Here is a 19,255-nt window from a genome sequence, read left to right as displayed (position 1 = left end):
TGGTTCGAATCCACCAGATGCTCTGCCCGGAAAGGAGGGACAATCTCCTCCTGTACCAGTCAGATCTGATCTGACGGTACACAGACACACACACACACACACACACACACCCCACACACACACAATAATACTAAAAAAATAAAATAAAGGAAGATCATAAAAAAAGCAGTATAACAATATTTTAAAAAATAACCAACTGTTGACAGTTGACAATGGGCCATCACACAACCAGCTCACCATGCCTCCATCTCCACCATTTCAAAATCACTCTCACTACCTGATTTACCCTTCAATTAATCAAATAGGCTTCCAGCTCACTCAACTACTGTTGTGTAGCTGAGCTGGCTGGACACCACTCATGGTGATCTGCCACAGACAACAGAACAAAACATTGTTTGGCCCTAAGACATATCACATAAAGAACTCCTTAATCTGAAGGATACAGTCTTAAAAATGCAAGCTGATTGATACTGCTATCTTTGTTCATCAGTGCGTACCATACAAACTGGCGCATGACTCATAATTAAGAAACATCCCTCCAGATTAGACCTTGAAAAATGCTAACTGTTGTTATTTAATGTAGCTCATCTATTTATCAAAACAGGCACTCTGATGGCAAAATCCATAGTTCAAATCCACCAAAAAGGCAATATCCTCCCATAAGATTTACAGCTTCATGAAAACCAGCTGGAGGGTCAGGTGAGTCTATTCTGGCAATGACTACGACTTTGATTGTGCCTTCTACAGTTGCCAATTAACTTCTGTTTCTTCATTCTCTCACCACTGTGGAATCCCTGGATGGTGTTGACTGTGAATGTACTCAGCTGATAACCAAAAGATCAGAGGTTCAAGTCCACCAAAAGGATTCTCAGAAAGCCTGATGATTTAATTCATCCCTCATCTCAGCCTCCACTCCCATAAAAGGAGGCACTAAAAACACTAAAGAGCAGTGTTCCACCTGGACACAAACAGGATTGCTATGTTAGAGATGACACTTCAGTAACTGGTTTTGTGTTGTTAGCTGCCATCTTTTCGAGTATGACTCATAGCAACCATATAAACAAGAGACCAGAAGCCTGTCCTATTCTGTACCATTCTCACAATCTCTGGACCACTCAAGCCCATTTCTGCATCTTTTTGAGGGTCTTCTCTTTCACTGACATTACACCTTTCCAAGCATGATGTCCCAATCCAAGAAATAATTAAGCAAACCAATATAAAATAAACTAAAAAAAAAAAGTCTCACTGCTTTCTTTTACCTGTTTAAGACTACGTATGAGCATTAACCCCCATATGACTCTAAACCCTGCCACCAGTACTCACAGCCTTAAAACAGAGTCAGTCTAAGTGATCAATAAAATGGAGCAGAAGCAATAGTATCTCACTTTCAAGACTCAGTTATAAAAGATACTGTAGCTTTTGTTTCGGTTTTCCTGCTCACTCACTCTAGGGGAGGCATATGGCGAGCAGGCCTATGGACAAGCCCACACAGACAGGAACTGAAACCTCCCACCATCAGCCCATGAGAGATCTTACAAGCAGATCCTCAAGCTGTCCGCCTGCAGTCCTGACAGACAGCTTGATTGTAATATCCCGAGACCCTGACCCAGAACTCCCAAGTTCTTGATCATCAGAAACTACATGAGAAAATGAAATTCTTCTTGTTTTAAGATGTTAAATTTTAGGGTAAGCAGTTGCTTAGCAATAGATAATACAAAGCTTTATAATAATACTCACTAGACAATAAGCTTCTTATAAAAAGTCACCATGTGTTATTTACCTTCAGATCTCCAGCAGTACCTTGTCCAGTGTACACCTACTCCTAACTACTGACACGGTTAGGTTACAAACATCAAGTAATTATGTGGGAATCAGTGTTATGTGAGACATTTCAGAGACAGCTTTCCATAGCTGCTATCTCTCCTGCACAGCAGTCTGTCCTTGACCCCTTCACCTCTGCACAATTCTTTAAGTAAGTGGGTTAGTTCATATCCCTGCAAATCATATGCAGAGCTGCCTGAATCAGGATTTGCAGGCAGAGGGAACCCACCAGGAGTTTCTTCTCTCCAAAGAAATGTCCACCCACTCACCTCGCCAGGATCACTGGCTTCCCACTGATCACAGTGTACGAACATCAGATTTCAGGATCTGCAGTGAGGTAAGTACTGCACACCTTGTTTGAGCTCTTCTGTAGCCTTTTCACAGACTAGAGCCTCAAGTCCTATATCTCCATCTGTCTGTGACCCATTAAGGCCTTGGAGCACAACTGTAAGGTCATGGTCTGAGGTCCTGGCTTCCAAATTCCAGGCCTCTCCCACTTTTCTCTTCACACTTAAGACTAAGGTCAGAGGTTGTTGTTGTGTTGTTGTTATGTGCTGTCGATTCGCTTGTAACTCATAGCGACCCTATGTACAACAGCTCTAAACTCTGCTCTGTCCTGTGCCAATCTCACTGTCTCTGACACACTCATGCCGATTGCCCCAGTTACCAAATCAATCCATCTCCCAGAGGGCCTTCCCCTCCTTCACCTGCCCTCCACCCTCCCAAGCATGATGTCCCTCTCCAAGGACCGATCCCTCCTTATAACATGACCGAAGGGCTCAGGAGAAAGGCAGTCTCACTCAAAACATCTGGGTCCACACTTGGTTTCAAGTTTATTTAGGTAGACTTTTTACTACTGCCATAAATGGGAAAAATCAGATAATAAGAAAGCCTGTGAGATCTAGTTATTGAAAACTTTGCTGTTGTGAACTAGCTGATCATTTTTCAAGACATGGTTCAACCCTTTGCAGGTTATATAAACATCAATATAAACTTGATTTCTTTGTGCCTGGCTCTTCTTTTTTTAAAGTGCTCTTATATCACAAGATTACTGTGAAAATTAAAAAAAACAATACACATAAAGTTCTTAAAACAATACTCAGAACACTAAAAAGTTGCATTAAAAAGATGAAAACAAATCTAAATGCACTGCTACTAAGTCAGAACCAATTCACAGCATTCCAGCAAGTTTTCAGTGGATGTAAATCACACAGGAGGAGCCTGCCTATCTTTCTCCCATGGATTGGAACCTTTAGGTTAGTGGTGCAACTCTGTCCAGGTTAAATCACATGAGTGCTCTAAAAGTTGCTCAGAGGTGGCTAAATAAAAGTGAAATTTCTAAAAAAAAAAAAAAGTCATCTCATCCCTTTCCTTCCTTAATGTAGACAAGTTTTATTTCTTCTTCTTGCATGGAGGGCTGGGAAAAGTCTTCTTTTCCTTTTAAGTTTAGTCTATTTAGCAGACGTCATAAAGTAGAATGTAGAGTTGAAATAAGGCCTCTTTCAAACATGCTGCTACTATGAATGTTTACTCTGGAACTCATTCATTTTTATCACTAAAATACTGGGTCATTAAAAATATATAATTACATTGAAACATACAAGGAAGAGAATTGTTTAAAAGCAATATATAATTAGATATTACTGTTTGTTTATATATATATATATATATATATATATATATATATTTAGCCAATCACACTTCCATAATTGTATACATTGAGATGAAAATTATACAGTCATTTTCATTATATAGAGAAATGTAAAACGTCCTGCACAGGATCTAGCAAATAATGAGTATTTAATCAATATAACCACTATCAGGATCATCTATCTAACACCAGATAAATTCGATGTCTTGCACTCTCCAGCTTACTTCTTTTTTTTTTTTCTTTTTTTTTCTTTTTTTTTTTCTTTTTTTCTATAATTATATTTTATTAATTTTCATAAACATTTACAGAGATTTTGGGCTTCCACTCATTCATTGTTGCACTATTCTCTCTACCCTCCTCCCAGTTTGTTCTTGTCCAAATGCCACAGTGCTTGTCAAAGCCAGTTCTGATTAATCTTCTTTGTCAGTGTATCCTTTGCCATTCACTATCACTCCTCCCTGAGAGAGACTTCACCCTGAGTCATAAGGAAAAGGGGACGGCGTATTCTCTTAGCTACTTCCTGCTGAAAAGGGACGCTGTGGGTTTCAGGGTGAAGATCTTCTCTCACTACTCTAAAGGGCCCCTTTGGCAGTAGGAAATACATAGACTATTATGGAGATTGATTTTGGAATTCAGATGCACTCTTATTGATTGTGCTTGGCTGTACATGTACATATCCTTCAAGATGTATCATGGGGGTGTTGCAACCTAGAAGACACAAATTTGACTAACAAGTTATAAGTACATGAGTCCAAAAATTATGGAAAAGTAAAAGAAAAGATTCTTTCATTGTTTTACAAACCCTCCCCCAGGTCCCCTCCACCATGCAGCCCTCGCTCTAGTCTCCTGTGATGACAGAAATACCCAGTTACATCTCTCTTTTAGACGGTTCTCTCCCTCCTCTGCTTCAGTGCAGTATACATTATTGAACCCATCTTACTCAGTGTCTCCCTAACCCCAAGGACAGTCCCATTCTACAGCAGTGGCATCATGTAATATTTGTCCTTTTGTGACTGGGATATTTCACTCAGCATAATGTTCTCCAGAGTCAACCATTTTGAATAATATTGCATGAGTTCCTTGTTTTTTAATGCAGCATAGTATTCCATTGTGCGAATATACCACAGCTTCTCTAGCCATTCGTTTGTTGATGGGCACTTAGGTTGTTTCCAACTCCTTGCTATTGTGAACAAAGCTGCAATGAACATGGGTGTGCATATATCTGCTTGGATGTCAGCTATGGTCTCTTCAGGGTATATTCCCAGTAGTGGAATTGCTGGGTCAAATGGTATCTCTATTTGATCCAGCTTACTTCTTATATTTGACCATTCTTAATCCTAATTTCCTCCCCTGGTTCTAATTCCTCCTTCTCCCTCTCCCCCTGTTGAGGCTTCCTTTCTACACAAAAAATATTCCTAGTTATTCTGACTCTTCCTCATGAAATACCACACTGGTGTTTCCCTTCAATCACTAAATAAAACAAAGATAAATGAATTAATATTCTGATATTTATTATAAAAGCAAAGTCATAGCATAAAAAGTTCTAAAACATATCCAAAAATTGCTTTCTGTTTAAGAACTATTATCTAGAACTCAGACTTGGTATTGCCAGGTAACGTGGATTTATAATTCTAAGAAAATGGGATAATAAGTAAAAACTTAATGATAATTGATTTTAAAAGAATTCTAGAACCTAGGTTCTGAATTAGATATACACACTCAAGCTTCCTAAGAATTTCAATCCTATGCTTACCAAACCAAATGAGAGCAAACCTACTGCCATCAGGTAGACCGACTCATAGTCACTCTAACATAACACAGAACAGAGGACTGCTTCACAGGCTTTCCAAGGCTTATCTTTACTGAAACCCACTGCTACACACTTTTTTCATGGAGAGCCTGAACTTTGAACCTCTGACCTTTAAGCAGGGGGATGCTTTAACTACTGGACCACCAAGGCACTGCCCTAATGCTATACCAGCAATTACTAATTTGCTCTGCATTTCAAAACAAAGATTTTTTTCACATATATGTATGAAAAAAGTGCATTTTCTATTCTGACTCAAATAAATTACATACATACAATACAAATAGTAAAAGTGGTCATTTGAAATTACTTTGGCTATATAAATTTGTAAATTATAAGAAGACATTTAGGAAGAGGAGCTTAACTTATAATAGTAAAGCAGGAGCTGAGAGGGGCATGCTTGCTTAGGGGTACAACTTGAGGAAGGTACTTGCAGTATATTGTTGTTCGTGAGTACCATCAAATCTCATCTGGCTCATAACTGACTCTCCAGTGGGTTTTCAGAGGTAATAAATAGCATGGATGGAGATTGCCCATCCTTCTCCTATAGAGCAGCTGATGGATTCTAGACACAACACCTTTGAGTTGGCAGTATAATTTCTTGCTACTAAGCCACCAGTGCTCCCTAATACAGCTAGGGTGCTAATAAATTGTTGACTGAATTAGAACAATCTCTACTAATTTTTAATCCTATATTTTTTCTGACACTAAATATTAACACTAACATAGCTAACAAATGAAAAGCCTAAAAAGAAACTATAATACATAGAGAGTGTTTGTGTGTGTATATACACACACACACACACAGACATAAATACATACGTATATTTGTATGGCTACAGTATACACATATATACATGTATGTAGATAAACATGGTGTTGTTAGATGCCACTGAGTCAATTACAACTTACAAAATCTATGAACAACAGAGATCTATACCTTAACTCGAAGGTATGTGGTGTGAATTCACAAGTTGCTCCAATGGAAGAAAGGAGGTCTTGCTTCTCCTATGCGATTTCCTGCCTCTGAAAACTCACTGTACAGCCAGATGAGTAGGTTCCAATTCAACAGTATGTAACAAAATATCTATCAATACAAAAGATCTTTTCTTCCCTAATTTGGGTTTCTAGTCTTCCAATACTTCTTACATAGAAGAAATAGAAATGTAGGTATAACTCCCCTACATTTGCCGCTGAAACAGAGAAGGGCGGAAACGCATCTTTGCCTTTCTGTAATACCCGTCCAGCACCAGCCTTTTCACAATACCAGCCTGGCTCTGTGTTTATCCAAGGGTTCAAGATTCTGCCTTTTCTAAGTAAAAATTCCTCTCTAAACCCTAAGCAACCAAATTCAGGTCAGAACACAAAGTTCCAAGTCAAAGCAGTTAAGAATTAAAGGCACGGAAAAATAATACATTTAATTCTGGATATTTTTTTTTAAAGACATTCCACATAAAATTGAGAAGAGTCTTGAACATACCATGGACCGCCAAGAAAACAAACAGGACTGTCTTGGAGAGGGTGAAACTATGTTTCTCCTTGGAGGCTAGGATTTTGAAGCTCTGCCTCACATACTTTGGGCATGTGGCCAGGAAGGACCAATTCTTGGAGAAAGACATCATGCTCGGAAGGATGGAGGGACAGGGCAGGAGAGGGAGAACCAAGATGAGATAGATTGATATAGTAACTGGGGCGTTGGGGATAGTAGGTGTGCTGGAGTCAATGAGAATGGCTCAGGACAGGGCAGGCTTCAGAGCTGCTGTACAAAGGGTTGCTACGAGTCGCAGGTGACTCAAATGCCCATAACAACAACAAACACGGTAAATAAACAACTCATAAATTCTGTGAAATACTCATTTTGGGAAGTGACAGTCATAGAAGAATCCTTTGGCAATGATTATTACTGACAATGATAAAACCTTCAGGTGTTAATCTCTTCTGTATGTAACCCTCACACTAATGTCTCCAAAAAATGAGGCAGACTTTAGCAGGATTTCTAAAACTATATATAAAATATTGATCATCAACTTTTACAGATGCAAAGACAAGTTTAAACTTGAGAAAGTATTATCATTCAATAATATCTTATATTTTCCAAAATTGTTTCTTGGCTGGACAAATAAAAGTATGATCCACACTTAGGTTATCAGACAACAACCTAGCAACTTAATCTTAAAAACTCTAAGATTTATCATCTATCTGATGCTTGGGCCAAGAGGTTAAATGGGATATAAAAGAAAGGCAAAGAACCAGAAGTCATGGAGAAAAAGTCTTAGCCTTGTCTTAATACATAGGGGTGCAAATGACTAAGCCTTCAGCTGCTAACCAGAAGGTCAATGGTTTGAAACTATAAGCTATTTCAGAGGAAAGAAATGTGGCAGCCCGATATCATAGTGATTACAACCTTGGAAACTAGTAGCAACTTGCAAGTCAGTCCTCCAGTACAGCAAACTGATAGACGAGAGTTAATTAAGGGCAAACTACAAAACAAGCATGTAGGCTACAGGAAAAGAAAAAAAAAAACAACTGGCCTGGGCCAGTGGGTAAAGCATTGTCTGCCAGTTTGCTGTACTGGGTGATTTGTTTGTTGCTGTAATGTAGAAAGCTCCACCACCATTTTGAGTATCAGCAGAGTCAACCTTGGTAGACAGGTTTCAGTGGAACTTCAAGATTACGACAGTCTAATAAGAAGAACAGGCCAGTCACTTCTGAAATAGCAGGCCTTTAAAAACCCCATGAACAATGGAGGAACACTGTTAGATAACAGTACCGCAAGTGGAGCCCCTCAGACTGGAAGATACTAACAAATGAGAAAGAGGTGCAAACAGTTCTTAATAATTGAAATGTGGCATGCACAAAGTATGAATCTAGTAAAATCAGAAACTGCCACAAATTAAATGGAACAACTGAGGTCCACATCCTAGGCATTAGTAAGCTTAGATGGATTGGTATGGGCCACTTTGATTCAGATAATTTGATCTATTGTGCTGGGAATGACAAATTGAAGTAGAAGGGTGTTGCATTCACAGTAAAAATGAACATTTCAGGATCTCAAAGTACAATGCTGTGAGTGACAAGATACTATCTAAACACTTACAATGAAGACATGTTAATACAACTACTCGTCAAATGTACGCATTAACCACTAAAGTCAAAGATGAGAAAATTGAGGTTTTCAACTGACTTTTGTGGTCTGAAACTGATCAAACATGCAACCAATATACATTAATAATAACTGGTGACTGGAATGCAAAAGTTAGAACCAAAGAAAAAGGAAAGGCAGTTGGAAAACATGGACTAGGAACAGAAATGAGGCTAAAGACTAAATGACAGAATTCTGTATAATCAATGAGTTGTTGTTGTTGTTGTTGTTATGGACCATCAAATCACGTGACACTTGACTTGTGACTCTTATGTATAACAGCTCTGAACTCTGCTCTACCTTGAGCCGACCTTATTGTCTCTGACACATGTACTACCCTCATTACCCCAATCATTGAGTCAATCCATCTCACCTCAGATCTTCCTCTCTTGAGTTGTTCCTCCATCCTTTCAAACATGATGTACCTCTCCAAGGACTGGTCCCTCCTTGCAACATACACAAAATATGTCAGATGAAGCTTCAAAATCCTTGCCTTCAAAGAGCAACCTGGTTTCACCCTCTCTAGGGTAAACCTGTTTGTTCTCCTAGTAGTCTGTGGTATATTCAATACTCTTTTCCAGCACCACAGTTCAAAAGCAATTCTCCTTCTATCATCCCTAGTCATTGTCCAGCTTTCTGATACAATAATTGCAAAGACCATGGCCTGGATCATGTGCAGTCTACAGACTGACATCACTGTTCTTCAGTACTCTGGAGAGGCCTCTGGCAGCAGATTTTCCCAATGCAATTAGTCTTTTGATTTGCTGGCTGCTGGTACCAAGAGTGTTGACTGTAGAGCCAAGCAAACGGAAGGTGTTTACAATCCCAATCTTTTCACCATCCATCATGATGCTGTCAATCGGCCCTGTGGTGACAATCTTTGTTTCCTTGATGTTGGGCTTCAATCCGTATTTAAGGCTGCAGTCTTTGATCTTCTGCAGCAAATGCCTCAGGTCCTCTTCAGTTTCGGTAAACAAGGTTAAGTCATCTTAACGTTGCATAATGCAGGTTGTTGATGAGTCTTTCTCCAATCCTGATGTCACATACCTCCTCACAGAGCTCAGCCTTATGGATGATCTGTTCTGCACACAGACTGAAAAGGTATGGAAATAAGATGCATCCCTGGCAATACACCTTTCCTGATTTTGAACCATGCAGTGTTTACTTGCTCTGTTCTGACACTTCTCCTGGTCCAAGTATGTTGTTTGTTATTATGTGCTGTTGAGTTGCCTGTGACTAATAGTGACCCTACGTACAGAAGCTCTGACACCTGTCTTGTCCTGACTAGTCTCCAACCCCCACTGCATCAATCCATCTCATCCAGGGTCTTCCTCTCCCATGCTGTCCCTCCACCCTTCTAAGCATGATGTACTTCTCCAAGGATTGGTCCCTCCAGGCCACATGCCCAAAGTATGTGAGATGGACCTACAAAATCCCAGCCTCCAAGGAGAAACTTGGTTTAACCCTCTCCAAGACAGACCAATTTGTTTTCTTGTCAATCCATAGTAATTTCAAGACTCTTCTCCAGCATCACGACTCAAAGGTATCGATTCTTCTTCTGTCATCCTTAGTCACTGTCCAGCATTCTGATGCATGCAATTAAGTGCAAAGACGATGGCCTGGATCAAGTACACCTTAGGTCCAAGTATAGGTTTCACATAAGCACAAGAAAGTGCTCTGGGATTCCCATTCTTCTCAGAGTTAACCACAGTTTGTTGTGATCCACACTGTCAAATCCCTTTTCAAAGTCAATGAAACACAGACATATATTCCTCTGGTATTCTCTATTTTCAGCCAACGTCCATCTAACATTAGCTATAATATCCCTTGTGCTATGGCCTCATCTCAACCCAGCATGCACAGCTGGCAGTTCTCTGTGGATGTGCTGTTCCAGATGCTTTTGGATCATTTTCAGCAGAATCTTGCTTGCATGGGATATTAGTAATATTGTTCGATAATTTTCTCATGCTGTTGGGTCACCTTTTTTGGGAACAAGTACAAATATACATCTCTTCTAGTGAGCTGGCCAGGTGGTTATCCTCCAGATTTTTTGGCACAACTTGGTGAGCGCATCCAGGGCAGCGTCTGTTTGTTGAAATATGTCATTATAAATTTTTTTAAAAATCAAAACATAACTGCAACTAGACATGTGGCCTCACCTGATAGGCTGCACAGTAATCAGACTGACTCCATCTGTGGAAAAAAATTGATGGGGAAGCTCAATATCAGCAGTCAAATCCAGGCCAGGAGCTAACTAAGGAACAGATTATCACTCCCTCAAGTGCAAGTTCAAATTAAAGTTGGATGAAATTAAATGAAGTCCACAAAAGGCAACATATGCTTTGGCTCTATAACATCTCAGTATTTAAAATCATCTCAGTAATCTATTTCATGCACTGAACACCAATGACTGAAGACCAGATGAGTTATGACATGACATCAAGGGTATTATATTCATGAAGAAAGTAAAAGATTATTATAAAGAAAGGAGAAAAGGAGAAGACCAAAACAGATGTCACAACAGACATTGAAAACTATGCCAGAATGTAGAGATGTCAAAACAATGGGAAGAAAGGCTAAGGTAAGAGAGATGAACAGAAGATTTCAAAGGCAGCTCAAGAAAATAAAGTATTACAATAGAAGAGATGGAATTAGAAAATCAAAAGGAACACCTCACTCAGCATTAAGCTGAAAGAACTGAAAACCAAATTCAACCCTCAAGCTGCAATAGTAAAGTATTACACTGGTAATAGCCTTAATGGTGCAGAATCCATCAATAGAAGATGGAGGCAATACACAGAGTCACTGTACCAAAAAAAGAAAAAAAACTGGTTGATACAGAACCATCTCAGAAAATAGCATATGATTAAGAACCAATGGTATTGAATAAAGAAGTTTAAGGTGCACTGAAGATACTGGCAAGAAAATAAAGCCCCAGGAATTGATGGGATACCTACTGAGATGTTGCAACAAACAGATACAGCCCTTGGCATGCTCACTAGTCTATGGCAAGAAATTTGGAAGACAGCTATCTCATTGGCTGCCTGGAAGAGACTATTTTTGTTCCCATATTCAAAAAAAGGCAAACGAATAGAATGTGGAAATTATCAAACAAAACTATTATATGCAAGCAAAGTCTTGCTGAAAATTATTAAAAATAGCTAGAACACTACATCAAAAGGGAACTATAGGAAATTCAAGCTGAATTCAGAAGAGGCTGTAGCTGGAGGAATATTACTGCTTGGACAAAAATCAAGAGAATGTCAAAAAGATGTTTACTTGTGTTATGTGACTATGCAAGGGCATCTGACTTTGTTGTTGTTATGGACCTTGGAGTGGGAACTGACCCACAGCTGACCCTCTAGTGGATTTCAGGGATTATAGTGCAGGCTTTTACCAGAGCTCCCTAATGCCTCTAGTGGAGTTTAAAGGCAATAAATCACATGGGAGAAGAATACCCATCTTTGTCCAGCGGACAAGCTGGTGGACGAACCTCATCCCTTTGAGACTATGGTAGATTTGACTATGTAGGTCATAAAAACTATGGATAACCTTGAGAAGAATGGGAACATTAAAACACTTAACTTTGTCATAAGAAACCTATACGTAGACCAAGAAGCAGTTGTCCACACAGAACAAGGGAACACAGCATGGCTTAGGATCTGGAAAAGTCTAAGTCAAGGTTGTATCGTTCATCCATATATATTCAATCTGTCTACTGAGCAAATAATTGAAGAAGCTGAACGATATAATAAAACGTGGCATCAGGATTTGAGAAAGACTCATCAACAATCTAATCTGGGTTATGCAGACAACAAATCTTGTTTATTTGAAGTATGTACTGCTGAAAATCAAAGACGACAGCCTTCAATATAAATGACATCTCAACACCAAGAAAACAAAAATCCTCACCACTGGACTGATAGGCAACATTATAACAGATGGAAAAAAGACTGAAGTTGTCAATAATTTCATCTAACTTTAATTCACAACCAATGTCCACGGGTATGGCAGTAAAGAAATCAAAAGACGTGCTACTCTGAGAAAATCTGTCAAAGTCATTCCCAAATGCTGAGCAATGATGTTAGTTTAAAGTAACACTCATCCAAGCCATGGTATTTTCAACTATTTCCTATTCATCTGAAAGTTATCAATGAATATTGTTGTTGTTGTTGTTACGTGCCATCGAGTCGCAGGCAACTCATAGGGACACTATGAAGGAGAGTCCTCAACGCTTGGGTGTCTCTCATCCTCTCTCCAAGTTCATAGGGTTTCTGAAGGCAAGCTATTACAGAAGCGGATGCCACTCCTCCATGAATAAGGCTGGTAAAAGAACAGATGTTCTTGAACTGTGCTGAAGAATGCAGAATATCGCACAGATGCTAAAAGAACAAACAGGTCAGTTTTGGAGGAAGAGTAACTAGGGTGCTCCTTAGAGGCAAGGATGGTGAGATTTCACCTTGAAAAAAAGATATCATGTTGGAAACTGTAGAGGGTCAGCAATAGAGGGGAATACATTCAACACAATGGATTGACAGAGAGACTGCAGTAATGGGCTGAGCACATCACGATGAGGATGCTACAGGGTAGGACAAGTTTAAAATCTGCTGTTCATTAGTCTTAATGGACTCAATCACACCTGACAACAGCCTTGCAAACTCTATTCTGTTCTGTCCTATAGTGCTACTAAGAGTCAGGAACAACTCCTTTTTTTTTCATTTTCTCAGTCTTGCCTTTGTCATTAAATAACAATTTAACCCCAATCATTTTGCAGATGCAAATGTTACCATGGTCTTTCTAAAATTAAAATTATTCAACTATGTAACTTGTAGCTTTAAAATATCAACAGGTTTAAGAATTTAATTATAAATTACATAACATAAATTACTTCTGTAAAAAATAAAGAAAATCAAAGATGCAGAAACACTTATACTGAAAGACAAATGAATCACACAAATCTCAGATTCCACAACCTTAAAACCTGAAGCACTAAATGGTGCTAGTTACCATCAAAGATGATCAAAGACTAGTACAGCCTTTAACATGGATTACAATTTAACATTATAAAAGCCAAAATCTTCACCAATGGACCAAAAGAAAACGCTAGAAAATAAATGGGTAATAGATGGAAAGAAGACTGAAATTCTCAAAAGATTTCCTTTCACTTGGATCCACAAATCAAAACATATGGTAGCAGCAGTCAAAAAATCAAAAGATATCTTTCACTGGGAAAAAGCTGTTGTCAAGGACCTCTTTAAAATGCTATAGAGCAAGGATATCAGTTTAAAGAGTAAGATGCACCATAATATTTTCAACTGTTTCCTATGTATGTGAAAGCGGGACGAAAAAAAAAGAATTGATGTCTTTGAACTGTTATATTAACAATTAACAGTGTTAAGTATACAACGAACTATCAAAGAAAATATAATTTCTGTCTTGGAAGAAATATCACCAAGATGCTCCTTACAGTCAAGGATGGTGAAACTTCACCTCATATCTCCTGATAATATTTTAAGATATTATCAGGAGGTGCTAGTCCTTAGAAAAAGACATCATGCTGGGGAAAGTTACAGACCTAATGAAAGATAGTGACAGCAATGGGTTTTAGCATTGCAGATGCTGAATGGTAGAAAATAAGGAAAGGTTGGAATCAACTTGGCAGCACCTTACAACAACAGGCACAGATACCACTCCTGACCACTCTGAAAGGGATCCCAGGAGAAGTTCCTGAATAGAGTGAGAGAAAAACAACATCATGCTAGGACTTGTGGAAAATCAGAGAAAGAGAGGAAGTCCCTCAACAAGATGGACAAGCACAGAGACTGTAACAATGGGCTGAAACTCATCAAAGATGGTGAAGATGGTGCAAGGTAGGTACAAAAATAAAATACAAAATAATAAAAAAGATTCATTACTGGTAGAACCATCCCCGTGGCTCAATTTTCAGCCAAACAATAGTGGCATTTATAGAGAGGACTAACACTGAAAGGCATGCACACCTCAGAATAATCAAATATTTAACACAGGGGAGGCAAGATTTGCCAATGGACAAAATTCAATAGGAAGAAAGAGGTGGAGAAGAAAGGGAACCAGAAAAGGAAAACAGAGGCAGAAGGTGGTATGAGTGATGCTACCAGACGGGGACTACGATGAATGACATAAAAGAAAATGTGTATAGTCTGCTGAATGGAAAACTGATTTGCCTCTTAAACTGCCACCCAGATCACAATAAAAGAAAGAAGAAAGAAAAATTATTTCTATCAGAGCTTGCATATGTAAGAATATAAAAGTCATTTACAAAAGATAGGAAGTTAAATGCATTTTCCCACTTTATCTGAAAGAAACAAAGAAAATAGTAATACCACATATATTCTGAATAAAAAAAAATAACGTAACTATAAGACTATTACTCCCTTTCACTTAAATAGTCAGAATTCCCTGAACTCGATTTCTATGAAATCTTCAGCCATTACTTAAATCAAAGTCAATCTGGTCTAACATGATGCTCCTTTCTATTATCTGTTTAATTTCTAAGTTTATTATGAAAAATATGCCTTTTCACTTAATAGTATATTATCATCACTTTTTAAAAAATGATTACTTTTCACTTATTAGCTATCAGACTAATCAGGTTAATATACTCTTTAATATTAGTAAAATATATCTCTCAAAAAAATAATTACTGAAAATACTAAATTAAAAACGATGAAAGCATAGAGTGCACTCCACAAAATAATGCAATCCATAAGTGCTTGTTTCAAATGTATTTATCTATTATTTATAAAAGTTACTTATGCACTTTTTATGGTCGCATGAGCATATTGATAGTATACCTATTTAACAACACATTTACTTCAAGAGATGTGACTGAAAAACAATACAAAGCACAATACTTATTCAACTGCTAAGTATTATTTTTAAATCCAAATTAAACATATATTGAGTAACAACCATGTGCTAGGTACTGCAATGTTAAGGCCTAAGAATTCAGAGATTAAGATAATGGAATTAAAGATTAAGACCAACTTCAAGAAATTGAGAATCTAGAAAAAACAGTAAAAATTATGAAATAAAAGTATAAAATTACACAATTTAAAGAGTAGGGGATGAGGCAAATTGGAATAATCCGCTCTTGAAATCAATGTATTCAAATTCTGTAAATAAACTAGTATTTTAAAAAAAGAATAAATGATTATTCCCAAGCTGTAAAATAAAGAAATAAATAAAAAATGCATGCACTAGCAGTACAAATGAGAAGCAAGTATATACAAGCAATCCTCTGATTATTGATTAATTCCAATCCAAATCTGTCTATAAATCCATTATGCACATAAATTAGTCCAGTATGGTTCTAGTTAGTGAGTTAGTCAAATGTCTGTCTCAGCAAATATAGTTCATCTTTCTATGCATAAGAAATTGAACACTTCCAGGCACACAAATACATCTTTGTACTACTAATACAGTAGTAATAACTATGTTATGCTGTGTATTACAAAGTTAGTATCTACTGTTACTATGACCAATTGCATGTATTCTAAATTTAGGGTTCATTTAGAACTACAGGTTGGATATAACTTGAGGACTGTCTGCTGCCTATGATTAAGACTACTGGGTTAAACAAATGGTTAACTATTAGTTGCAAACTCAAGTGTGAATGCAAACTCAACTGTGAATGCTAAGGTTTTTAAACCACTGTGAATGCTAAGGTTTTTAAACCACTGTGAATGCTAAGGTTTTTGAAGTTTTTATTGACACACATGGGGGTCACAGAAGTCGGAACTGACTAGCATTACTGCTCTAAAAGGGTCAAAGAAGTCACTGAAGAAATTTAGTAAGTGACAAAGAACAGGAGTTCTGTAGGAAGAGGCTTGGGTTTGAAACACAGTGCAGCCATTTATTAGCTATATGATCTTGAACAATTAATTCACTTCTCTGAACATTTTGTCTGTAAATCTACTTTAAAGAGTTATACTAAAATTTAGAAATAATGTATGTAAAATGCCTCTGACACAAAACAGGTACTCAATAAAAAGGCCGATCTGGTGGCATAGTTCATAGCAGGTGCACAGCTAACCCCAAGGCTTCATATCTCCAACAGTTTGAACATACATTGGTATGTTCTTAGGGAGAAAGATGGGCAGTCTCCTCCCTTAATTTACAGTGCAGGGTCACTGTACCTCAGAATCAATTTGAAGACAGTGAGCTTTGAGTTTGAGCCTTGCTGAAAATGTAAGAATCACATCTGCTTATTTTTCTCAGACTAAGTTCTAAGAATGCAATATAGGGTAGTATCTTTTGACTTATGACCACACTATATAAGCACACATCATCAAGGTCACAGCCATTTAGGTCATAATGAACCAGATCCAAATGTCACCACTTTAAAACTCTGCTTTTTAGAAGTGATATGTAATACACTCACTTGCTAAGGATGCATTTTTTAAATTGCTTCCTTATGCAATTTAATAACAAATAGAAAGAATCTTCTTTAATGACAAATAGAATTCAAAAAAAGACATAGTGCTCTGGAAAGTATGCTGTCAGAGACCTCTCCAGAGTGCAAAGGAGTAATGGTGTCACTATAAAGACTATGGTGCAACTGATCTAGGCCATGGTGCTCTCAATTTCTTGCTATGCATCAAAGAGGGGGACAATGACTAAAGATAACATAAGAGGAATCAAGTCTTTGAGTCATGGTGCTAAAGAAGAGTATTGAACATATCATCGACTGCCAAAAGAATAAACAGATCTATCTTAGAGAGGGTAAAACCAGGTTGCTCCTTGGAGCAAATATACTTTGGGCATGTTGCTAGGAGAGACCAGTCCTTGGAGAAGAGCATTATGGTTGGAATGATGGAGGGTGAGAGTAGAAGAGGAAGACCCTGGATAAGATGAATTGAAGCAGTGCTGTGGAGTCAGAACCTACTCACAGCTGACCCTCCAGCAGATTTCCAAAGATCTCAATCACATGAGGGAAGATTATCTATCTTTCTCCACTGGAGTGACTGGTGGATTCCAAACGCCACAGAAGCCTGCGTTTTGGGTCAGCACTCCCTATGGAATATGCCACCAGAGCTCCCTAAAACAGTGAGATTCTTAAATAAATAAATAAATAAAAATACACACACACACACACACACACACACACACACACACACACACGTTTTATAACACAAGTAAATTTACAAAAAGGTAATAACTTGCATTTGACTCCATAGTTCCCAGAGTTTTTCCCCCTAAGTATCCATTTTTTTATTTGTATGTTTATAATGAGCTAAGTCAATCCTTAACATGTAAATGTTATTATATGCCTTTGAGACATATAGGTTTTATAAGTCATAACTGACTTAAAATTGACCCTCCAGTGGATTTTCAGAGGCTTCTGTAAGTCACAAAAGAGTAGAATGCCCATCTTTGCCCAACTAAGCCCCTGGCTGATTCACATCCACGCTGTTGGAGCAGTAGTATAATGCTTTACATTATTAAATCCTTACTTTCCATTTCATACCAAATATAATTAATCTAAGATTTGAAACCACAAACCAGAAATCTATATATATGAAATACCAATCTACCCATCTCAAAATTCAACTGGATCATGAAATGATCTTTGGGTCAATTCAGTTTAAGAACTAGAAAAGCATTTTCCTTACCTTATCTGCAGACATTATGTTAAGTCAATTTGCTCCTAGTTAAACAGTTTAAAAAAGAGGCCAACAGAAAGAAATTAAAATTGTAAAAAGAGACCACCACGAATCAGTGAGAGACATATTAATTTTATCGTTTTTACATTCAAGGAAAGCAATTTCCTTAAAGTCGTGTTAGTAAGTACAATAATTTCCATCATTTTTCCCCTATCTCCCACACCTACCTTTAAGTGTTGAACTCTATACTGTATTAGAAAGAAAATTTTCTGTGTACTAACAATTTGCAAATGAATCCCTCTTGTGAACCCTACTCATTTGAGATTAGTTTTTCCCAACTCTGAATTCAAAAGAGAATATAATGCCCACCTTAACAAAACTAGAAGTTACTTTCCAAAGCAAATCTACAGATTTTCTATAAATGTGCATCCCTGCTAACTTTCTCAACAAGAAACTTACGTTAATTATCAAAATGTAATTAAATCTAACTCCCGAAAGACTGAAAAGGATGAAGGGAAATACACAAAATTATTGAATGTAACAAAAGAGGATGTAACAAAATAATAAAAGCGGAACAACTTTAGCCCGACGGGAGAGATAAACAAAAGGATACGGATGAAGTGGAAGACAGACTATTAAAAACTAAAATGCTTAGAACACATTCACCCACTGCACTTAATTTAACATCGGGGGGGTGGGGGGGTGATTAATGGTTGAAGTGCATTGATCGTTCTGAGCAGAAAATGTAAGTCTTGCATCCAGTTTTAGGTTTGCCAGGGTGGGTAGCGCTAAACCAACAAAATCTCTAAGCAGCAAGATGCGTCCTGTGCATTAAGGGTGGAGGGAGCGAGGTGGGAGCCTGAAATAAAAGCCAACAGCGCTTAAATCTCGGTTCTAAGGCTACTCCGCGCGTACTACGGGGCAGGGCCGCCGAGCGCGCGGGCGGGAGGGGGGGTCCGGTCTCGCCCAGTAAACCGGGGCCCGAGAGCTCGGGAGGGGGTGACCTGGCGCCCCGGGAAACCCTCCCGAGGGGAGCAGATAGGCACCTTGGGCATCTTTCTCCTGGGGACCAGGGCCTCGCGCTCCTGAGCGGCGCACGCTCCGTGGAAGCAGCCAGGCGCCCATCCCTGCTCCTCCCGGAGCCTGGCGGCGAGGGGCGGCACCGCATCGCGTCCCTACCGGACCATCAA

General features: G+C 38.4%; 1 protein-coding gene across 1 annotated transcript in view; it reads right to left on the bottom strand.

Annotated features, from left to right (window-relative positions):
* TMEM170B (transmembrane protein 170B) overlaps positions 1-19,233 on the bottom strand; it is an 87,111-nt gene extending 67,878 nt beyond the window's left edge. The window contains exon 1 of the mRNA XM_006891630.1: positions 18,981-19,233. Coding sequence (XP_006891692.1) covers positions 18,981-19,233 — 253 coding nt within the window. The remainder of the gene's footprint in view (positions 1-18,980) is intronic.
* Between the last annotated feature and the right edge of the window lie 22 nt (positions 19,234-19,255).

This window comes from Elephantulus edwardii, unplaced genomic scaffold (assembly GCF_000299155.1).
Source record: "Elephantulus edwardii isolate Elephantulus edwardi_28Jun2011 unplaced genomic scaffold, EleEdw1.0 scaffold00101, whole genome shotgun sequence".
Lineage (NCBI taxonomy): Eukaryota > Metazoa > Chordata > Mammalia > Macroscelidea > Macroscelididae > Elephantulus > Elephantulus edwardii.
This window is presented reverse-complemented; position numbering and strand designations above follow the sequence as displayed.